At 40.3% G+C, this 24,363-nt stretch overlaps 1 protein-coding gene across 2 annotated transcripts; it reads left to right on the top strand.

Moving 5' to 3' along the window:
• The first annotated feature begins 709 nt into the window (after positions 1–709).
• GMFB (glia maturation factor beta) lies at positions 710–15,222 on the top strand. Of its 2 annotated transcripts, none has more exons than XM_004738817.3 (7): positions 710–853; positions 5,643–5,739; positions 7,529–7,578; positions 8,216–8,265; positions 8,752–8,834; positions 9,836–9,909; positions 11,521–15,222. In XM_004738817.3, the coding sequence occupies exons 1-7, from the start codon at positions 851–853 to the stop codon at positions 11,590–11,592; spliced, it is 429 nt and encodes a 142-aa protein (XP_004738874.1). In that variant the 5' UTR covers positions 710–850; the 3' UTR covers positions 11,593–15,222. The 2 variants fall into 2 exon arrangements, with proteins under 2 accessions (XP_004738874.1, XP_004738873.1); XM_004738816.3 differs by having other exon boundaries at positions 8,749–8,834.
• Positions 15,223–24,363: the final 9,141 nt, after the last annotated feature.

Raw genomic sequence — 24,363 nt, 5'->3', positions numbered from 1 at the left:
CCAAACTACGTTCCTCACCACATTAAAAAATCATCTTGCTCTAGTAAGTTCGCATCTCCTACAGAAACTTCTTAAAGTGTCATTAGGCTGTGGTTCGTAATACCTACAGAGACAGCCGTCATTATTCAATTACACTTCAATAAACAAACACTGTTCAGAAAAGGAATGTATTCATCCAGTCCTGCAAAGTGGTGGGGATCCGGGGTGGTATGTTCAGAGATGGTGGGAGGAAAGGCAGGCATGCCTACGTTTGAGGGTCCTTGGAGGGACCTGGGGGCTTTGGTTTCAGTTCTGGAATGGGTTGAACTCCATGCTCAAAAATACAGTGGAGGGACACCTGGGAGGCTCAGTGGGTTAAAGCCTCTGCCTTCAGCTCAGGTCATGATCTCAGGGATAGAGCCCCCGCATCGGGCTCTCTGCTTAGCGGAAAGCCTGCTTCCTCCTCTCTCTGCCTGCCTCTCTGCCTACTTGTGGTCTCTGTCAGATAAATAAATTTTAAAAAAATACAGTGGAGAGTTAAATTTGGAATGTAGGCTCTGGTCAGTGTACATACTTGCCATTGAAACGACTGACTTGACTTAATTAAGTCAGCATGAAATTGCTCTCCTGAGTTTGGCTAAAGCAGACAGAATCTCCTTTCCTAAAAGGAACAGTAACGAGCTGGCGCTCGCGTTTCGGCGAATCTTGAGCCTCGCCTCCCGCCGTCCGCCGTCACGTGGCGGCCCGCCCCGGCCGCGTTGATGGGTGGGGGCGACTCTGCCAGGCGCCGGGGCAGGAAGGGAGGCGGCCGCCGTGCCATTCTTAAAGGGGCCCGAGGGAAGGCGAAGAGCCGCTGACGGCCGGAAGGAAAATGGTGAGTTGCCGCCGGGAGGGCGGGGGCCGGAGGGCTGGGCCAGCCAGCCGGGCTCTCCCGTTTGCCAGAGCCGAGTTCGGCGGGCAGCGCCCGGGGTGAGTCGGCGGCCGCTTCCGCCCCGGCTGCTGGCGCGTGCCCACAGCCAGGGACTTGGCCTCCCTCCGCCGCCGCTGCCACCCCGCCTAAGGACAGCATCCTCCAGCCGGGCCTGGGGTCGACCCGCCCAGCGGATCTCGGGAGTGGGGTTCGGCCAGTACAGCTAGGTTATCCTCGCCCGATCTTTCTGGATGGAGGCTCCCAGCTCCTGAACTGCAGGGTCGGAGGGGCCGGGGGTCTGGCACCTCCAAGGGCTGCCCCCAAACGCCAATTTATGTGCCAGGACCCGGGCCAGGCTTGAGGGCACACAGGCGCTGAGCACCTTCCGCCTGGCGGCCTTTGCAGGAAGGGCTCGAAATTTCAGATTCCATTCTCACGGCCTCGCCTTAGCTTCTGTCTCCTCCTTCCCCGGCCTGCCTTTAAAAGGATTTTTACATATTGCTTTCCTCCGTTAGGGCAACTGGAAATCTTTTGACCTACGGTTTTAGAATTAGCCTTGAAGTGACTGTCAAAAGCTTTAGTTTGTTCTGGGGGCTTTCGCTTCCGTTCTCGAATGGACTGAACCCCTAACTCAAAAATAAAGTGGAGAATTAAATAAATTGCTTAACAAGAATTTGCTGGATCTTTTCCTACCTGGTGTTTAAATATGCTCCTTTCTCTGATTAGAAACCAAACATAATCCCCCACTGTCCTAGGTCTGACCTCCCACTCATTTCGCAACCCACCTCCATCTAATAGATCTTGTCATGGTCACCAAATCCAAGGGACTGTCTTCAGTTCTCATCTTTCCTGACTTTTCATCTGCATTCTAGGCAGTTGACTACTCTCTCCTTTTTGAAGCATTCTCTTCCTGCACGCTTTCCCTTGGCTTCTCTTTTTTCTCCTACTTTTCCTGTTGGACCATTTGTGTCCCATGCAGACTGTTCTCCTTACCTGAATATCACATGTAGGAGTTCTAGGCTCCAGTCTAATGCTTTTTTTTCTTTTTCTTTTTTTTTTTTTTTAAAGAGATTTTATGTATTTATTTGGCAGACAGAGATCACAAGTAGGCAGAGAGGCAGGCAGAGAAAGGGAGGGGGAAGCAGGCTCCCCGCTGAGCAGAGAGCCCGATGCGGGGCTCTATCCCAGGACCCTGGGATCATGACCTGAGCCGAAGGCAGAGGCCTTAACCCACTGAGCCACCCAGGTGCCCCAATGCTTTGTTTTCTATTCTGTATTCTTTCCATCTTTCCTTACACTCATAGCTTCAGTTAACTCCTATCTGTAAGCAGATGACTTGTGAATTTTTATCACGCTTGCTTCTGAGATCCAGTCCAGATCTATATATCCTATTATTTAGTTATCCTCTAGGAAGTTTTTCTCCACTTGGGTGCCTCAGAGCCACCTCAGTTTGTCCAAAGTAGAACTCGTGCTCTTGCCCTGCAGACCTGCTCTTTGCTCTTCCTCAGTGTTCTTAACTCAGTGAAAGCTATTGTTTGGTCTATTACACAAGTGGGAAGCTTCCCAGTCACCTTGATAACACTTTTTCCTAACTCACCCGTCCAGTACCCAATCTGTCACTAGTGCCTTTAGTGTTAGCTAGAGAGCAGGCTTCAACTGGTTGTGTAACTTTGGGAAAGAAACAACCTTTCTAACCCTTAGTTTCTTGCAAAATGGGGATAATAGAACAAACTCATCCTAAGGGATTTTTTTGAGTATGAGAGGAGATGCATGTAAAAGATATTGCACTGTGTTTCTCTCATGGCGTTTAATATATGTTAACTGTTATTAGTAGTTATTTCTCTGCTTCTGTTGATCTCCATCAACCTCAGCTACTTTTCATCTCTCCTTTGTACTAAGCTTGCCAAGTAACTAGTCTTGCTTTATTCATCTTGGCACTCTGCCTGTTTCCTGCATGCAGATCTGGTCACGTTTCCCATAACCACTCTGCTTAAAACACTTTAGTGGCTTCCCATTGCTCATAGGATAAAGACCAAAATATGACCCACTGGGCCCTATATGGTCCAGCCCCTGCCCAACTTCCTGTTATACCATGTTCCAGCTCATTCTCTGTGCTTGAGTCATGCAGGCCTTTCATTAACTTAGATGTGCTCTTTGAGTCTATGCATAGGCAGTTTTGGTCCTCCAGATACCTTTTTCAGGCAGATCTTTTGTGATTATGGTGTTCTTCTTCAGTCGTAAGTTAGTAGCAGCCTTTGTTTCTACTGTCTAGTTCTTATTACAGGTGCAAACAAGTATGTTTTCTTATGTGATCCTTTTGATGTAGGTCTGTTCTGTATAGACTATATTAGAAGCTCCCTGAGGGCAGGCCCATATTATTTATTTTATATGACCGATTGTATCCCCAGCCCTTAGCACAGTGCTTACACTCACTAAGTGTTCCTGATGTGGATAAACCAGTAGGTGAACACTTGAGTTCAACTCTGCCCTTAACTGTGTGTTAATATTTTCTCATATAGAGTTGTTTGCAGAGTGTTACACTTATTCTTAAATGCTTCTACTAAGCAATTAGAATTGACTGAGCCTGGGTCCCTTTTCTTGTAGAAAGGAATCTTATTATGGTATTGGGAGGGGTGAATATGCCCCCCCAAAGAGCTATATAAATTAAATCACAGCACGTTTTTCACTTGGTTTCTGGTCCTTAGAAGGTCAAGATTGCATGAGCAGCTCTGAGTATGAGAGGTGGAAGATAAGACTTGTAATAAATTGGTCTTTGCCTGAAGAGTAATCTAAAACACTTATTCGTTTCACTAATGGGTTCTACCTTTGGTTGAAGAGAGAATGAAAAGTCTAGTTTTTTGACTCTATATCTTTCTTGAAAGAGAGAAAAAAATAGACTAGGATTGAATACTACTTTCAGGAAGCTCCATATGACTTAGCACCTTTTTCTCTAAGGAGAACTAATAAGATGCATGTACTTGACTCCTGCAGGAGTCTTATTCATTGGATAATAATTATTGGTGGGATATCCTTTCTTACTGTGAATAGCATATCCTGGGATATATCATACCTTACATATTACCAGTGTTCTGAGTTTAAAGGACAATTTAAAATTGACAGCTATTTCCTGCTTTAACTTACGCTCTCATTTACCCAACATGAGGTTAAAAAAGCAAGCTTTTATTAAATTTGTGTTTTAACTTAAAATTGAAAACATTAATCCTTTCGGGTTATAATGACACATCTGTGTTTAGCATTAGTCTCAGAACTCTTCTAATTCTCTTGAAGGAGTTGGGGTGGGGAGTTTGGGGTGGGGGCCTTATATATGAAAAGATTAAAGAATGTGGACCTTGTTTGGCACCTGACTCAATTAAACCATCTGCTGGGGGAAAAAACCAAAACATTGAGGGGAATTTGAATCCTGCTTGTTTGTTTGATACTGGAATTATTGTTAGTTTTTTAAGGTGAGGTAATGTTTTTGTCCTTATATTCTTAATGTCACATACTGTCATTTTAATGATACATACTAAAATATTTATAGTTGAAATAACTTTGGGCCTTTTGACAGTCCATCAGGCAGTGTGGAGAGTGATCATGTGATAAGATTGGCTGTGTGTTGATAATGTTTGAAGCTGAATTATAGGTGCATAGGGTTCCACGATACTATTTTCTTGTATGTGTTCAAAGTTTCACACATTGAAAAAAGGGAAAAAAAAATCCATGCTTGTGTTTACAATCAGTAATACATTTGCATTACTATGAGAAGAGTCCTCTGGTCATTTCCTTGCCACATTTCAATGGATCTCTTACATTTTTTCATAATTTGTAAAAGCTGTTTTTAGTTGTTTTTGTTTTTTTTAAAGATTTTATTTATTTATTTGACAGACAGAGATCACAAGGAGGCAGAGAGGCAGGCAGAGAGAGAGAGAGGGAAGCAGGCGCCCCGCTGAGCAGAGAGCCTGATGCGGGGCTCAATTCTAGGACCCTGGGATCATGACCTGAGCTGACGAAGGCAGAGGCCCCAACCCACTGAGCCACCCAGGCGCCCCTGCTTTTAGTTTTTATATTTATTCATCTGGTTTTGTTTTCATAGTTCCTTTTTTTTTTTTTTAAGTAATCTCTACAGCCAATGTGGGGCTTGAACTCGTGACCCCAAGAACAAGAGTTGCATGCTTTACAGACTGAGCCAGCCAGGCATCTCATTTCATAATTCTCAATAATTCTTTTTTTAAATTCCCATAGTCATTTCATTAAGATAGAAAATGTTGTTGGTCTTTACTCTTGTGGTTCATCTTTCATACTTTATTTGTTATTTTTTCATAGTTGTGAGACACAAAAATGAACCAAGGTCTTATTAATTCAAAGTATAATAAAGATTACTTTCCTGCCTAGTACAAAAATGTCATACTTTGTAACAGCAGACAGTGATCCTTGAATTTCCTATATTCTTCTCTTCCTCTATGATTCTGATGAAGTTGCACATTATTGTATCTAGTTCTTTAAGCTATTTATTAGACAAAGAGAAAGTGAAAGCGTAGCCTAGATGTAAGATGAACAAATGTATATAATTCAGATACAAACATTGGTAGATTTAAAACCTTTTTAAGTATTCGTGTGTTTCATGTTAACCCACATAATTGTGACATTTGTAGATGTCAGTATATGTTTTTAAAGGTATTAAATTTTATAACTTTAACACATACTTGTACTGAAGTTACGGTGTTTTATACATGATTTTTTTTTTCTTTTCTAGAGTGAGTCTTTGGTGGTTTGTGATGTCGCTGAAGATTTAGTGGAAAAGCTGAGAAAGTTTCGTTTTCGCAAAGAAACGAACAATGCTGCCATTATAAGTAAGCTAAACGTGATTGCCTCAGATACATGGTCTTCATTGATTTTTATCTTGTAGCTACATTGAATAAACTGAGCCATTAGGAAATAATTTGCCTCCTTCTGTTTTAATCTTCTCCCTTGCTTTTATTTATTTATTCATTTAAAAAAAGATTTTATGTATTTACTTGTCAGAGAGAGAGAGAATGCAGACGCACAGGGGTGTGCACAAGCAGGGGGAGTGGCAGGCTCCCTGCTGAGCAAGGGTGGGGGAATGGGGACTCCATTGCTGGACCCTGGGATCATGACCTGTGCCAAAGGGAGAATCTTAACGGATGGAGCCACTCAGGTGTCCCTTCGCCTTGCTTTTACATCACTTTAAAAAGTAAGTAATAGCTGTTATTCCAGAACAGAAGTGGAGTGCCCTACCTCTCTCCTCAGCTGCATGTACAGCTCTGGAGAAGATGATCTTAGCCACCCAGTCATTGTAGTGACCCATCCAACTCCATCCTTTAACTTCTCAGGAGGCTAAAAATTGCCTGATCATTCCATCTGAGCCAGAAACCTTTGCCTGCACCTAAAATGTTAAAGTGTTCAGCATTGTCTTCACAGTGATTTGAGGCCTTATTTCAATTCTTGATTTGAGCCGCTAGTTTCATAGAGATTACTTTTTAAGTGTCACTGACTTCTGACAGTGGGAAGAATGATTTGCATATTGCCTCTCCCACTGTGAGCTTATCTGATGTTATGCAGATTTCTTTTATATTCTTAAGTAGTATTTAATATGTGGGGTAGGGATTTAGAAAGGTGAAAGAAGAGCAAGGGGTTAACAGTATAGATCTCTATAGACTATACTTAACAGAGAGGCATCTGGCAGATGGGAGTTAATGAGGTAATGACAACTTGTAATGAGTTTGGGGCGCCTGGGTGGCTCCATGGGTTAAGCCTCTGCCTCAGCTTGGGTCATGATCTCGGGGTCTTGGGATAGGCTCAGGTCTGGCTCTCTGCTCAGCAGGGAGCCTGCTTCCCCCTCTCTCTCCGCCTGCCTCTCTGCCTACTTGTGGTCTCTCTCTCCCTGTCAAATAAATAAATTTTTAAAAACCACTTAAAAAAATACAATGTAGGCAAATATTTCTTAAAAGTGAAAATTCGTGTCCATGCTTTTGTGCTGTGAAAGGTAAAGGTATTTGAGACCTTAATATCATACGGAATTTACTATGAAATTAGTGTAAAATGAAAAATGGCCAACTTTTTAGAGTTATAGAAAGAATAAAGGCATAGATTATCTAAACGTATTTCAGCTTGGCTTTGGGTTATGTTACGCATATTTGGATATGGATCTCACTGCTATTTGGTAATCCACTATCTCATAATAATCCCATTGCTCTATGAAGTCTTGGCTCTGGAGAAGCTGGGAATTGGTTCTATCATAACTCCTGGTCTGCTTGTCCCTTGCAGTTCTAACCATGTTACATAGACCAGTCTCATTTACAGTCACCCTTTTGGACCTTATTATGTAGGGAGTTGCATTTGAGTTAGAAAATTCTTCAGATACTCAGAAAATGTAAGGAGTTGACATAAAATTCTAAATACGCAAATTAGGTGATGGAAATTCTGGGTAAAAGCCTTTAAATGCTGACTGCTTGAAAAGCACAGCTAGCTAATAGACCATACACAAAACTGCAAAGGAGGTTTATGTTTGTGTTTCTTAATGTTTTAATTTTAGATGCCTGAAAAAGGGCTGAGACTCTGGGTTGGGGAGATGAAGGTCCATTAGAATCACAGTTTACTTACACGGTATTTTTATTTTAGTGAAGATTGATAAGGATAAGCGCCTGGTGGTACTGGATGAAGAGCTTGAGGTTTGTTTGATCAGCTAAGTACATTTTTATAGTTAAGCAATTTTTATTGCCTAAGAGTTGATATATTAGTTATGTGTACTTTTACAATGAGTCTAAGTAAATGCTCATTATGCATGAAAAGCCTGTGCAAATTATTAGGTAGCATGTTGTCTTGCTAATTGTATCACCTTCTTTAAAACATTACTGAAATCCAGTGTAATAAGTGATAGAAGATAAGGCTACATGTCTGGTGTAACTTCTCAATTGGTTGGCCAGTAATTAAAAACCAAAATGCTATAACCTAAGCACTTAGTTTGTCAAATTAAGTAACTAATTTAGACTGAAAAGAAATTCACTTTTTCCCCTAAATCAGACATTGATTTTTTTTGATGGTTGGCTTATTATCTTATTCTGTTATTTCCTGATAGCTGGAGCATGAGTACAACTATTCTGTTAATAAATGGAACTAAACTGAGTGGGCTTTCAATGGATTGAGGGTTGAGTAATCTCAGGTTATATACAATTTAGTAACATAAGATTTTATGTTGTGGTATATGGTTATGAATTTATATCTGTTAGTAGAATGGGTGATTGGAATATTTCTTAAGGATTTAGGGGTCAGAAAATGCTTACAAGTTGTTTTTCTTTATGGTGCCAGGGCATTTCACCAGATGAACTTAAAGATGAACTACCTGAACGACAACCTCGATATCCTTTTCTTAGTGCTTTAAAAAGATTTGTTTTCTTTAGTGGTTAGAATTTTATTTATGAAGTTCGTTTGTTCAATTTTTAAAAGTCCTGTATTTTACAAAATTTTCTCCTACACCATGATCACAATCAAAAGGTGCACACATATTGGACTAAGAAAAATGGGAAATTGACATACTAGTGGGATGAATTATTTCCTTTTTAAAAAATTCCCTTTATTATTATGTGTTTACAGTAAAAATTTAGAAAAAAATCCATACTTTTAATAAATTTATTTTTAACAGATTATATGTTTCTGTACCTTATCTTTGGGGCTCATGTATGCTTTTGTGGAAAGATAATGATAATAAAGGTATGGCTCAAATGGAGAGGACAGAAATTTACTACTCACTAGCTCTCCAGGTGTGTATTTTCTTTCAAAACTTTGTTGGTAAGTACTTGTGTCAAATAGAGCAGTAATTTTAGTTTCTTTAACTTGAGAAAAACCTTCATTGTGTATAGTTATAAATACCAACATGACGATGGAAGAGTTTCATATCCTCTGTGCTTTATTTTCTCCAGTCCTGTTGGTGAGTGAATTTCTTTGAATAGCGCATGTTTGGTTCTGATCTAATTAAACCATTTTTCTAGGAGACAAATTGTGTGCTTATTTTTAAAGATGTGAAGTGTTGAAAAACCTAAATAGAGTTATGTGTGCATGTGCACGTGAATTCATCCCTAGAAAGAAGTGGCTATAAAGTGTCATCTATTAGAACTTGCTTTTTTCTAGGATAAATTTCTAGAAGTGTAATTGTTTCGGTCAAATCGTACATACATTTTAAGGGATGTAAAATGTAGCGACATTTTAAAACAACATACATTTTCTTTTTAGGTTTCGTGAAGTACATGAACTTCATGTATAATTATATACATATTTGCACTTATCTTTAAAATAGTACTCAATGATGATATGCCTGTAACCTTACAGATAGTCCCAGAATAGCTAACGTTGGATATTGAAGTCACTTCCTGTTATTTAAGATATATCCATTATACCCAGAACTCCTAGTATTACTACCATTTAAGCCCACATTAAACTCTCCAAACTCTTCTCTAAACTTTACTACTTGTATCATTTACTTATCACTTAAAATAGCTACAGTACTTTTTAAACTTAATATGTAAGCAGCCTGTAACTTTTTTCCAGAGCAGATCTCCCCACACTGATCCATCACCATTTCCAAACCCATATATGTTAGGCATCCATAAAACTAATCTTGATATTTAATGTCAAAATTAATATTGTGCTGAAAAGTTCTTAAGTATTTACAGAGGTGTAAAAGATCGGCAGAGATCTAGTCACATTTATTTTTAACAACCCCAGGGACTTGTTTGTCATTTAGCTATGGCTCTGTGCAGGCAATATGCAGTGTTAAGACTCTTGAAATACAACCATATACAGTTAGACTGACGCTTTCTCTAAACCTGAGTGCTTAAGAAAATCCTGGATGTGTCATTGTAGAAGTACAAAATGAAAACCTATCACTTTTTTAAACTCTAAGTCTCATTTCTATACTAATCTCTTTTCCAGGGTGTAAGCCTGAACAACAGATGATGTATGCTGGGAGTAAGAATAAGCTAGTTCAAACAGCTGAACTAACCAAGGTGGTATTTGTGTTTGACTGGCTTGTTGAGATAATATTTTCCCTCATTATTAGAGTATTAGCTAAAGTAAGCTGAAGAGTTAGGTATTTTTTATTCAGGTGAATGTTATTTAGAGCAGTAAACTTAAAAGAGTTTTACTGTTTGGAAATAGAATGATAGAAGTCTTTAATCTAAGTATGTTTTTTGAACGGAAATGATAAATTGATTAGCAGAAATCATGTTTAAAATATAGGCAGCTTGAGAAAAGCCACTGCCATTATTCAATCTATTTTGAGTTTTTCATTTTCCATACTGTAGTTTCTAGTAGATAAAAGTAAGCATTGAAGCTTCTCAGAGCTCTTTACCATGGGCTCAGTGAACCACATTCTGTGCAGGAATTCCATATTATGTAGTTAACTGTATATTTTTCCCAAGTCTGAAATTGTTAAGAATACTTACTAGCTTTATTAAGCTAGACCATTCTGTTTTTTATGAGACACTTTCCTTAAAATTTAGCATGCCCCCATTGTTTTATGGCATTATTGAAGTTTAACGGTAAGAGGGGTATATATTCTCAAACTTTATTTAATATCCATGTATTAGTTTATTTGAAAAAAGTATATACTTTTAAGGTTTTGAGATGGGATATTATATCACTAAAATAATATTAAATAACCTTTCCTTTCAGGTTTTAAGTACAGCATCAGTGTTTTCCCCTTTAATGTTTAACCATGAGCCCATGAGATGTCTTTAAGTGCCCTCTGCCTTTTCCCTTTAGCTCATGTAATTGTCATTGACACCAACAACTTATAGACACTACTTTTTCTCATTTGTACCTTAGGAACACCCTGGAATTGCTCTAAGAGGGTTGGGTGATAAGGAAGGAGCTCTGTTAACAGCCTCATTTCCATTCTAATCCCACGGCACACCATCAAGTGCTGGTATTAAGACATTACAATATATGTTACTATTATAAATAATCACATCGAATCCTCACCACAGTCCTGAGGTTGATGATGTTATGCTTGTTCTGGAGATGGGAGAGCTGAGGTTCAGAAGATGAAAGACTTGCCCAGGGTTGCATAATAGTAAATGACACTGCTGGGTTTCAAACCCATCCTTTCTGCTCTATTACATTGTTTCTGTAGAGCCGTTATACTTCCTGGGCCATTTTGTGTACAGATTGTTGGAGAGATTGATGGCTGTGGACCTGTAGTCCGTCCTTTTCAGAACAATCTACAGCTTGTCTTTCCTCCAACTATGGAAGACTAGCGTATGTTCTTCCATTTCCTAACTAACTAGATTGATTTTAGTTTTGTGTACTTGGGGTATCTCTTCTAATGGGTAAGATGTACAGAACTCTTAGAGTTAGTAGATTTGATCCATAGATTCTTTTAGAATATTCATAGCTTTTAAGAGAGTTCTGGTTTTATGCCATCTTACTGCTAAACTTTGGTAAGTCAGTACTTAGCATTTTAAAAAAGTAAAGGTATAGCTAATTTACAAAGATAAGTCCTGACCAACATGAATGAAAGGAAGGAGAATTAGGTATTTAATACTCCTATATACAATGTGTTTGATTTTTTTTTTTTTTTGAGAGTCTCAAAGTATGACCTAACGTTTTTTCTTAAGGTATTTGAAATAAGAAATACCGAAGACCTAACTGAAGAATGGTTACGTGAGAAACTTGGATTTTTCCACTAATGTGAACTTCTGTGTTTCTAAAGTATTTATGTATTAACCTGACCATACTGGAACCAGACATAAATACTTATGCCTAAAAATGCACTGTTACTTACAGTTTGTTTCCTGCAATGAAAAATTATTCATTTGTTCAAAGTTTGAACAAAGGGGAAATCATCTTCATAGTAATGAAATTTGTAAAGTGTTTCCTTATATTTGTAATTGTTAGGTGGACTACTTCTCTCCAGGGACTTTTTGCACTCTTGTGACTAATTTCTATAACCTATGGTTCAGAATTTGTTACTATTTACAGACACCATTGGAAAGTGGGTATTAGATTGTGATAGACAACAGTTGCCTCCTTTTGACAAATACTGGATATTAGCAGTTTATATATGAAAATAGCATATTATCACTTGTCAAATCTTTAAAATTAATTTGGGGTAAGAGACTTGAATGACCCAATACAGAGCCATGAAAAATAATTTACTGTAGTGTAAGCTGCATTACAGGTACACTTGTCATCAATTCCATACCTTCTGTGCTTTCCTGTATCTTTTAAATCAAGTGCAGAAACTTTGTTCATCAATCATTCATTCTTAAGGTCTGGTGTTAGATTTTATAGTAGTTATGACTATTATGTTTTCTTCTTACAGAAAATAGCATTGTAGTCTTGGAAATTGATAGATTGGAACTAATCAAGAACTTCATTCCTTGTTGTGCCATGGGTAGTTTTGCATCTGGGTGAATAACACCTTATTTATAAAGCACCTCTTAATGTTGTCCTGTGAACACAAGTTATTTTAAATGTGTTAATACTGTGCCTTTGATTTGTTAGCTTTAAAGTTAGTTTAAGACTTTTACACTGCCAGTATTCCAGATTTGGTGAAATTAATACTTTTGTAAGGGGTCCAAGTAAAACAATTTTCTAATGTGTGTATCTGAAATTTGTAATAAAATCAACTTCATATTTTTAAAAATTCCAACTATCTGCTTGCATTGGTGAATATATGGCAGTTGAAAGTTATAATTTGGGATATATTTATGATTACCCATGTGCCATGGGAAAAATTAACTTATCTTAAAATCTTGGCCAGAGTTAATAATATTAACACATCAATAGAAATTGCGTCTTCTGTCCTAAATGTCAGAAGATATTATGAACTGGACATCCATCTTGTTGGCATCCTTGGCATAAAGCAAGGATTGTAATATATAGTGTACTTTAAGAACAATATAGAAGTAACTGTTCAACATTAATTTGACAAAAGGTCTTAGGACTCTAAAGACTAACCAAATTTGGTGAGCGAATTCTTATATTAAGAATATCTTAGTCATTTCAAAACTATAAAGGCATTATTTTATGTCAGTGTATTTTTCATTTATATATTCTCTGCTTTTTTTTTTTTTTAAGGTTTCTGTGCCAACACTAATAAAGAGGTAAAGATAGTTGGAATTTTCACAATATTGACTCTTTTGTGGCCAACACTGTTTGGCTTCACTAACCTTAAAAACGGGAAGCAATAGGAAGTTAGTTGGAGAAGAGGAAGTGCTAGAGTGGGCATTTGTTTTGGTTAATGAATGGGAAGGATTATTTATTCCAATTTTCAGGGGGATTGAGAGAGAGAGAAAGAGACACCTTCACCCAGGAAGTTTACAAATTATGAATTCTTTAAACAGCTATTTTGATATTGGAGAATAATGCTTATAATTCTGTGGAAATGCAGATATAACCCAGGTGAATGAGAGTGTTTTTAATGTTTTTAAATGAAGGAAATGAGATTTCATTTCACCGTGTTTGCAGCAATAAGAGAAGCTAGTGCTGCAAGAATGTATTTTTTAATGAGGTTCTTTATTTTGTCTTGCATGTTTTAGTTGTTTTGGTTAGTTTTCAAATTTGAAAGTCCTCCATATTGTCAGAGGCTACTGACTTCCATAAACAGAACTTAGTTCCCCTGTTCTCTAACAGGGACAAAGAGCTGTGATAAATCATGCTTTTTTGAGCTTGTTTGACTCCTGATCAATAACATGTATTTTGCAAGACAACAACATGTTTTGGCTCCCTCTGTCCTATAGGGAGATTAGGGAGATTTACACATCCAATGCTCTAGAATGTTCTCGGACTTTTATGTAAACTTCCTTTCCATGTAATCAAATTTTGCATTCTTCTTTTCAAGTATATGTTCAATTTGCTCTTTTTCTGCCTTCTCTCATATAATAACTCCAGATTGGATAATTCCAATTTTTACATTCCATAGCTTTCTGGTGCAGCCATTCCCATTCATGTCGTAATCTTTCCCTTTTGGCATCAGCTTTTTTCCTGGGAACCTCCTTCATGGTCTTCTAAGTCAGCATTAGTTTTGAAATTGTTGGCCTTGCATAAGTTCTGCATAGCATCTAATAGAGTCAACTAGTAATCCTAGCATGTTTTTAGTACGGTTTTGGTGGCAACATAAATGACATATGAAGAAAACTGTTCTCAGGTTACTATGCTGAAATTCCAAAATGTCAGAGTTTTGAATAGTCTTCGCTTTGTTCTGGTATTGAAGCAATCATGTTAGGAGAAAGGTTGTTAGACCGTTTTTTGTTTAATTGACTTCTAAAATAAATGTTCAAATTGTCTATTTCTAAAAAGTTTACCAAATGCATAGTGCAGTTAAACATACTCTTGTTTAAGAGGGTGTTACTAAATTTTTTATTACCGTTACAACCCTTTGTGGCAAAATGTCTGTCAGCACTTTTCTCTCCCCTTTTATCTCCTATTTTCAGGAGTCAAATGTAGCCATAAACTGTATCCTGGTCTGACACTTTAACTAAAAATTTCCAGTTAGAGGAATTTATTGCCAAATTAAATTTGGCTGTCTTTGTTCCCCATCTATATAGATAGTAAAGAAGGTATCCTTAAAAAAACGTTTGGACTACTTTAAAACCTGAGCAATGTCATTAATCCATAATGTGGACTAGTGATGAATAGATATTTTCATAAGAGTTTAAATGCTGATATTTGGTGGAAGTAGAAAGTAACTTGTATTCTGTCAATTCAAATATTCTTAGTACGGTTGCTTTCCCTATTTGTTCAATGGACTGATAATACTGGAATCTATAGAACTTGAGCCTTTACAACTTGTGTGAAAAAGTGTCTCAAACATTTCTGGACAAATCTTATTTTGTATTTCTGGAAGAATGTAAATCTTCTTAGGTGACTTAACACCAATGGTCCCAAGTTGAATATTCTTGAGAAAATTTGTTTCTTGTTATGCCGTTTGACATTTCAAATCAGTGACCATGTTCCTATAATATTCAGAACACCTATGTTAAGGTTGTGATAGAAACTGTGTTTTCTTGCTTTTTGGAATATAGTTCATACACATATATTACTTGAATATTGTTTGAGATCACTAACTTGCCAGGGCAGTTCCCACTGATCTGGATGGTCCAATATAATCTCATTTAGGAGGCTTGAAACATTAATGGTTTAGTCTTGTGAATTTTAACAGTTCCCTGTCATCATTTAATAAACTCAACAACTGGCACAACTTCTTAAGCTGTGATTTCAGTCTCTGCTAGTTCATTATTGCATGTTTATTTTGGACAGTCTTATGTTAAGCATGGTGCTTGTACTGGTTTAAATAAAATGTTAACATGAAAGGACTTCTGGCTTGTCATTTTTTTTTCTCACCTCCTCTCCCTTTTGGAGTTACCATTACCTGCCTGGCTCAGTTGTGGCCTTTGCGTGAGCCACACAGATTCAGCAGTTTGCTTTCTCTGGAAAAAACTGAGAGGCAAGATAAATAGGAACTACTTGGCAAAGATCGGAATGGGTGAGGGAGAATTTAACAAGGCTATAAAGATTTCTAAAACTTGTTCTGAGGCTAAAATGATTTGTTTGTAGTGGCAGAGGGCATTATCTCAAATGATGAACCCTTTGCTCTCAAAGGGAAAACCATAAATTAAAGGGGCTGTGCACTTCTAAAAAATCAAATTGAAGCATCTTCTATTGAATATAGTATGTCACTATTTACTAGACATCCATTGAAGGTCCATCTTGCCTTTGTTTTAAACTATTCTGCATGGTTTGTGTTTCATAGCTATCGAGTGAATACAAGACACCACTACTTACCTAATTTGTAGAGCCTACCATACACTTCCTGTGATTGAATACATGCTAAAAGTCATGATTTGTTCACGTTTGTGAAAGGAATAGTTTATTGTCTTCCTGTCTTCAGGAATCTCACAAGGAGATTTGCCCAGAGCTTGGAAACAGGTATTATTTCTCAAATTTGTCCATTTACCTATTCAAAACAGCCAGCTCCTAAATTTTTTCACCTTGGTTTTGTTTGGTTGGTTTTGTTTGTTTTTGCTTTTGTTTTTTGGTCTTTTCACTTTTCAGCAGCAAAAAGCATTTCTAACCACTTAATATCCCAGGGTGGGCCCACTATCATTTGCATGAGGACACACCCTGAGTGGATATTGAATCCTTTCCAGTATATTTTTCGCTAGTTTGAGGAGCCAAGTAAATTAAAGATCTTACTGCTGAGCGTCAGGGAGTTTTCACACCGTCTCTTGTTCTTGAGATCTGTCACCAGGTGACTTGAAAGTGCCCTGCCTCGATAACCCCCCTTCTCCAATTACAGGAAAGAAAAAGCAGAATGCCTAGGTTGCACTCAAAAGCCATGCTGTAGTCCCCAGAGAAAATACGTGTGTGTGTGTGTGTGTGTGTGCGCGCGTGTGCGTGTGTGAGAGAGCGTGCGTGAGTGAGACATTCCTTGTACCACCACCTACATGATTAAGCACAGATTCTCATCCTAGAATGTAAGACCCTTAGCATTTTGGCCCACTTCTCACCTGTGGTGGACAGCCAAGCCCAAATGTTCTGCAGCCCTTCGTGAGGTAGGGCTGCAGAACATTTGCCACCCCTCCTTGCCAAAGCCCTTCAGGTCGCCATGACTTGTCCCAGATGGCTGTACTTGCTGTCCGCAGCTCCTCTCCATCCTCAAGATGCACAGGGTCTCTCACTTCCAGCACCCCCTGGTTGAACTCAAGAGCCTCGCCTCTGAGATGTTTGCCTGACTAGGACCAAACAATGAGCTGGGCCAAATTCTCCCAGTGTCGCTACCAAGAGGTACTTTTCAAATCCTGACTTTGGAAAGAGGTGCCCGTTCTCTCCAAGGGCAACTGAGCTGGGAAGAATGCCATTAGATGGAGAAGAGGGAGAGAAGATGCTGGCTGGGGCAGCCTAGAAGGAAGCAGGCTCACAGAGTAGCTGAAGCACACTAAAGGCAGAGCCCCACGCTGAAGAGCCACACTCCCGCCTTTTAGCTTCCTAGGGCCTCCTCTGACCCAGGGCTGCTCCTCAGAGTCCCTCTTTCTGAAGCCTGGTTGGTTGCTTAGCTCTCTCTGGGTTCCTCTGCGTGTCCACCCCTACCAGGAATTAAATTAATGTGGACATGTCTGTTCACTTGCATGCCAGAGAAGCTAATTCTAGTACAACTTCTGGTTTCACCTGCCACCATGCCCCAGCCTAACTAAATACCCTCCTTTCGTGCAAGCATGCTCTATGTCTCCTGTTCAGTTCCCCTCCTCAGGGTTCAGACTGGCCCTCAAGAAGCATGTCTCTTTGCCTTGCTGCCATCAGGGAGGGTACAGTTTGCTTCCTCCGCCATCAGGGGCAGCTCTCAGATCTACCCGTACACGCTTCTCTGACCCTCTTCTGGCCTCTTCTAGCCCACTACACCTGAGCCATTTTGTTCTTTTTTTTTTTTTTTTTAAAGATTTTATTTATTTGATAGAGATCACAAGTAGGCAGAGAGGCAGGCAGAGAGAGGGGGGAAGCAGGCTCCCTGCTGAGCGGAGAGCCCCATGTGGGGCTCGATCCCAGGACCCTGGGATCATGACCTGAGCTGAAGGCAGAGGCTTTAACCCACTGAGCCACCCAGGCACCCTGCCATTTTTGTTCTTTAAACACGCCGAGCTTAGGCGTTCTCACTAGCTGTAGCTTCTTCCCAGGAAGGTTGCCCACTTTTCCTTTTCTGCACTTACCTCCCCAGTAGTCGTTTGGCTGAGTCCTTTGTTCTGAAGTGAGCTTCACTGAGCCTCTCACGGAGGCTCTCCCTGATCCTTCATCCCAAGGTAGCAACACCTTCACCATCACGTCCCAGCTGTTCTAATTCTCTGTCCAGCACTGACCACCATCTGATCGTTGTCTAATTTTTGTAACTGGTCTGAAGAAGGACTCTCAAAAGTCATCACATAAGAATTTGGGGGGTGTTTTTCAAAAAATGATACCTCCATTCCCCATCAGACCTCTCCTTTTTCCCTCAGGCTAAAAGGCATCCTTGGTGATCTAGTTCCATAATATTTCAGTTACAAGTGCTTTTTTTTGTTACTAAGATTTGGTTCTGTTCCTTTTAAAAATTTAGTCTCCTAATAGATTCAAACCTCTTCTCTCCTTCAGCACACGTTAAATTTGTTCTGGGAGGGGCAGAAGGGAGCACCTGTCCTCAAGTTCTGCTCTTTTGTCCTGCCACTGGCGCTTCCCCCATGGTGCTGGGGACATGAAGGCAGAGACAGAAAAGACGTTAGCTTATGTGCCTGCCCAGGGCCATAGACTCTAACCTGCCGGGTCCATTTCCTTTTTCACGCGTGCACATGTTGCTGGTAAGTAGGTTGCTGTTCTTTTGGATGTTGTTGCTTCTCTATTGAATGCTAGGCCTTGAGTTCCCAGAGTAGGGCAAGCCTTCCAATGCTGACTCTTTCCTAGAAGTCATCTTCTGCGTCTTTGTATGGCATTGTAGGGTCTCTTCATGATTCCCCTTTCTATAACTTTTGTTTGACTTGAATTAAACGATGATATTTTGTCCCCATTTTCCTAGTTTTCAATGTAATTATTGTTTTTTTTTCCCCCAGATACTTCCAACGGATTGCTCAAATGCCTAGCAATTCTACCAAATGCTTCAACAAATAAGAAAATCTGTCCATTCCGAAGATTTGAAATAAGAAAGGAGAATCGAAATTATGTAGGTTTTAGAATTATGTAGTTAAATAATAGTTTCCAGGGAAAAGTAAAAAAGAAAATTTATTAGGTTTTCTTTCTTTCTTCCCCCTCCCCCCCTCCTTCCTGGAGACGTCCTTCCCCATCTGTCTTTCCTCTAAAACTGTGCTGGAGGCTCTACAGGCATGAATGTGTCATCTGGAAGCTTCCCTCCCTTGCTTCTTAGTTGGAGCCTCTTGGTTGGATCTCCCTATTTTATTAACCCATTTTGTTGAAGCCCATGGCACATGGGAGGAGAGGTTTCGTATTTTGGAAAATGTTTTCACTCCAACCTCACAGTTGATCGGTGGTTTGGCTCCTGAGCCGGATGTTTTCCGTTTTCCGTTTGCCTCTCCGGAATCACTCTCCACCTTTCTCCACTCTGGCCCCTGCCCCCAGGAGGCTGAGCTTGAGGAACTACATCAGGGGTTCCCTTGCCTCCCTATTTCCTCTTGAGGTCAGCCAATCTCCGGGGAGCATGGAGAGGGAAGACAGGTACTTATTCCTTTCATCACTCCATTAGGGGCTCGGCAGGCAGTGGCCTTCCACGGAAAGTCATTCATCCACTTGACAGACTTCTCTTTCTGAATCCTCGTAACCACTACTTCCCCTCCTTCCTTAGGCTTAGTGATGGGAACCGGAGAACGTTGAGGACTGCGGTATCTCTTTCTAGACTGTAGTCTAGCCCTTTCTCAAAGGCTCAAATTATCCTAATTTTTTTTTTTTAAGGATTTTATTTATTTATTTTACAGAGAGAGACAGTGAGAGAGGGAACACAAGCAGGGGGAGCAGAAGAGGGAGAAGCAGGCTTCCCATTGTGTAGGAAACCCTATGCAGCTTGATCCCAGGACCCTGGGGTCATGCCCTGTGCCGAAGCCACGTGCCCCTTAAGGTCAACTTTAATTTAGCTCCAGATCACATTGGGGTATTGATTACAATCATGGTAATATAAATTAATTTGGGGGAAAATGACATTTTAAAATAATTTCATTCCAAATCTCATTGAGATATTGATTACAATCGTAATATAAGTTAATTTGGGGAAAATGACATTTTTTAAACTTCAATCAAGGGAAATCTTTAGTTACATCTTTTTTATATCTGAGTGAGGTGGTTTTATTGTTTCCATATTGGTAGCACACACTCCTTGTTGAAATTTCTGGGGATTCATTTTGATCCGTCCCTGTCATGGGATTAGCTCATGATAGAAATGATAGAGCATGGGATTACTCATGAGAAGAACCTGACCCCTGGATGACTGTTCACCAGAGCATTACTGAAGTCGGAATATGGCCTGAGACCTGGAAGCACCTTGCTCCAGCCACACAGACTGAGTTTTCTGGGTTTACCCTAGAGGGTCCCACGCCTTCCCTGTTAGATTCCTGCAGCCCCGCCCCCACGATGCTCTTAAAATGAGTACATTTTGTTTTTTGTAAACCATATTTTAATAACGTTGTTTTTTAAAAAAAGAATGAATTATTGATGCATGCATCAATGTAGAAGAATCTCAAAGAGAAAAGCCCCCAAAAGTTGTGCTGAGCCAAGCAAGCAGACACAAAGAATGCAGATGTTTCTATTTAATGAAATTCAAGAATAGGTAAAGCTAATCTATGGTACTGGAAGCAGAATGGTTGTTGCCTATGGTGGTGGGTCATGACGGAATTATGTGGGGTGGTGGTAATGTTCTCTGTCTTGTGTGGGGGTGGTTATTACATGGACTTATGCATGTACTGAAAGTCCTCATACTCTTAAAATCTGAGTCTTTCACGATCTTTAAATTTTACTTTTGTGTGTTTTATGAAAAAAAAAGACACATAGGAACAATAACAATGAAGACATATTTTGCACACATGGAATTGTTGAGTGAGTCATTTCTGTACATTGATTCTTCTTCCAAATGGTTGTGTAACAGGTATTTCCAGGGCAAAGGGCACGGTGGATGACACAGCCACCTGACACTGAGAAGCCCCAACCTGCTGGACAGACCAACGCCCTGTAGGGCATGTGGCTGTAACCCAACGTTTTATAAATGTGTATAGTGAACAAAAAAATTACACCGATAGTCATCAGCTCAGCTGTATATGGAGAGTAACCGGGAGTCAGACATCACTCCGGAGAGACAAGAATTGCCTTTTCCCAAAACCTTGGGCTTGGAAGAGCTCTTCCTCTAAGCACATGGCATGGGGGCTATGAATCCTGGACAAAAACCTGTGCTCCGGCAACAAGAAAGAAGTGGGGTGGCTTTGGGGGCAACCAATACTTCCTGCTACACCTCACATTCTTCTCAGCTCCATAGCTATTCTTTCCAAGTCCCATCACTGTCCAGATCCACGTGCCACGCACAACTCCCAGGTGACATTGCTTTTCCTTCAAATGTACAAACCTCTTCTGGAAGATTGGGAACTGCTGGCCTATAATTTTCTGTGCGCAGGGTTCAATCCTCTTGGAAGTGCCTCATTACTCGGGGCCAGGGCCCAGATGCTCCTAAAGCGTCATGGGGACCATATGATCTTTGAAACTGGGATTACCATTCACCTATTATTCCATATCTGTGGGAAAGCTCAAGTTGATTGAGTACAAATTCACGAGAGTCCAAGTGCTTTTCCTTTTATATTACTATCATGCCTTTAAGTATCCTACTTACTGCTCCCCATTGTGTTGGGGGGAGTGTGTGGTTTATAAGTTTCCTTGGCCACAGAAAAAGGATTGTCTCCCTGGCATGGGCTGGATGGAATGCTGAGTGGAGTGGCAAACATAACTACCACTTGTGTGATGGATAAGCTAAGCTCAGGGGAAAGGACAGGCTACTCCTTGGGGATTGCCAAGGCTGAGGTTGTTCCTGTAGAGGCTTGGAGATATCTTGAGCTCACGTTCTCTTAACTGCTCAGCACCTTCCCTTCCCCTTTCCCACTACTGTCTTTCTCTATCTAGTCTAGGGGCCTAGAAAGTTCTTTCAGGTGTGTGTCTGACCTTTTTGGGTCTCATTCTTAGACTGCATGCTTTGTATTTCAGTTTTGTTGTTGTTTTTTTTGTTTTGTTTTTTTCCTAGTTCTCTGGTGGCTGACCTGTGCCCAGACATTTGGGTCAGGGGCATGGTCAATGTGGGTGGAATGGGACCAAACTGATGAAAGAGAAGTTGAATAAGGAAGTCTGAGTGGATAAGGGGGGTGCAAGAGAGAGAGAACATAAGATTAATATTTCTTTGCCATATCAGCCAGCTCCAGTCCTAGATACAAGTAGAATCAGGAACTCAATTCCGTATACTACAAAATTACTCCCATGAGGTAAAAGAGTTAATGCAACTTATGAAGAATGCTGAGAATTGATTGAATGAGGATGGTATCGATTACTCGCTACTTGTAATGGTTCTCCAAAATGTCAAGTACCTTACCGACTGCCTCATCTATAGTTGGTTGATCTCATTAGCCCTTTGCCCTCATTAAAATGGGTGTATTCTCTAACCAATCACCACTGTGTAATATTGTCTAAAGCAGTGCAAACGACACTTTCTGTGGTGATGGACTTTCTGTGGTGATGGAAATATTCTAAATCTACATTGTCCACCATCGTAGCCACCAGCTACATGAGGCTAGTGAGCATTTGAAGTATGGTTAGCATAGCTGAGGAACTGAATTTTTCATTTTATTTAATTTTATCAATTTAAATTTAAATAGCCCTGTGACTAAATGGCTTCTCTACTAGACGATGCAAGTCCACAATTTACCTGCGTGTTCTGGCAAAATGGGAAAGGACTTCGAACTGCCCCAGCTACTGAGGGAATTGGCATTCCATATAATACGGAATGGGTGCTCAGTAAACCCTCACTGAAATACCCAAATTGTTACCCTTGAATGGAGTGGAGGGATTTTACATAACAGCAGTTACGGGGGTTGGGACAGATGAAATTTCTCTTGCCAAGTCTCTCCATCTCCTCGGGTGAAACTCAGGATATCCCTTCTAGAACCAAGGATTTGTTCTTGGGGGGCAGTTCCATTTTGTGTAGTAAGGTGCTAGACGTAGTTACCAGGTAAGGGAAAGATATACTTCAAGTGAATCAGAAGAATAATTTGTTGCTAAAAGGTAGGAGAACCTAGAGGTTCTTAGCGATGAACCATCACTTCCCAAAGTGTAGACAGAATTTATGTATAAGAACGAGGCTGGATCTCATAGTCTGGCTTAGACAACCCCCCCCCCCCCGGAACTTCCCTGACACCACGAAACTGCATCTACCCCTCATTAGATGATGAACTCTTTTGGACAAATATTGCCCTATTTTGCTGTAGTACCGAACACCTTCATTGAGGCCTTCCTTTCTCTCACCACTGCATTCCATCTATCCTGCTGAGCTTAACTCTCAGATGCTATCAAATCTATCTTTCTTTTCTCTCCTGGTTTCTGTTGCTTTCGTCAGAGCCACAGCAGCTTCTTCTGGGACCATTGCTGTGGGCTCTTTCCTGCTACTCTCACACTCCTCTAATCAGGATTGTCGTGCACAGTTGGGCAGTTTGTATACTGAACAAACATCATGCATTCCTTTGTTTAATCTGGAGAGAATACCTTCATGATGTGCACGCAGGTGCCATATAATCCTGGTAGTATAGACCTACTATCTAAGACAGTAGCCACTATCTACATATGGCTACTTATATTTTAATTAATGGAAATAAGTAAAATTTAAGGTTGAATTCCATAATCATACTAGTCACATTGCGAGGGCTCAGTAGCCACATGTAGCTAGTGGCTACTGTATTGAGCAGTGCAGAAAAAGAAATTTCCACTATTGCTGCCAGTTTTGTTGGACAACACTGGATGGACTCCACTTCTAAACCTATCTCTATGCAATTTGCTAGGGTGAATGATTTTAATACAAATCTAATATGTCCCTCTCTTGCTTAAATGCCTTCAATGATTTCTACTTCCATCAGTAGAGATCAGTTAGCAGGTGGTGAATCAATTTTGTGGGTCACAACCAGCGTAAGAACAAAACCAAGCTTATAAGGCCCTCTCTGATCTAAACCCTAGCTAACCCCTAACTCTCAACACTGTTTTTTGCTAGGTTCCACTAATTTAGAACCGCTGGTGGATTCACCTGAGACAGATCTTTCTTTCTTTCTTCCTCCTTTACTGCCTTCCTTCCCTCCCTCTCTTTTTCCCTTCCTTCCTCCTTCTTCCTTTCTTTCTTTCCTTCCTCCCACCATCCCTCCTTTCTTCCCCCCCCCCCAACCCGCTTTCTTTTTTTTCCTTCCTTCATTCCTTCCTCCTCCTCTCTCGCTTTTTGTCTTTCTTTCTCTCTCTCTCTGGTCAAGCTGAATCCTCTCTTAGGAGTTCTGGTTCTGTCTTCTCTTTGCCTGGACTTCTACTCATCCCATAAGCCTCAGCTTAAGAAACGGATACTCCAGGAATCCTGCTCTGAACTGGGCAGAACGGGATGGATGCCCTTCTCTGACCTTTCATCACGAGCGGCAGACTTGCGTTAACAGGGTTGTAATACCATAACGGTTTATTTAAGTGTTCGTTTCCGACACTATACTAAGTTCTTTCAGCGCAAGAACTATGTTTCTTATCTTTGCATCTCAAAGGAGAAGCACGGCGCCTGAAACATACTAGGCACTCATTCAATAAATGTTTGTTCAAAGAATAAACGAGGGAAGGAAAGAAAAATCAGTCAGCTGCGCAGACAATGTAAGTGCACCGCAAGCTTTGGCCATCAGAGGGCGCAGGCGCACCTCGGCTGGTGCGCAGGCGCGCAGGGAGGGCGGGCG

The sequence above is a fragment of the Mustela putorius genome, unplaced genomic scaffold (assembly GCF_011764305.1).
Source record: "Mustela putorius furo isolate JIRA1106 unplaced genomic scaffold, ASM1176430v1.1 tig00000129_pilon_pilon_pilon, whole genome shotgun sequence".
NCBI classification, from domain to species: domain Eukaryota; kingdom Metazoa; phylum Chordata; class Mammalia; order Carnivora; family Mustelidae; genus Mustela; species Mustela putorius.
The sequence above is the reverse complement of the archived record's forward strand: the minus strand, read 5'-3'. Positions and strand labels throughout refer to the sequence as shown.

What these genes read in the sequence shown, in the direction of transcription:
- GMFB (XM_004738816.3), top strand. An exon ending in CTACCTGAACGACAACCTCG is followed by an intron (nt 8,266 to 8,748) that starts ATATCCTTTTCT and finishes TAACTTGAGAAA; the next exon opens with AACCTTCATTGTGTATAGTT. An exon ending in TATTTTCTCCAGTCCTGTTG is followed by an intron (nt 8,835 to 9,835) that starts GTGAGTGAATTT and finishes TCTCTTTTCCAG; the next exon opens with GGTGTAAGCCTGAACAACAG.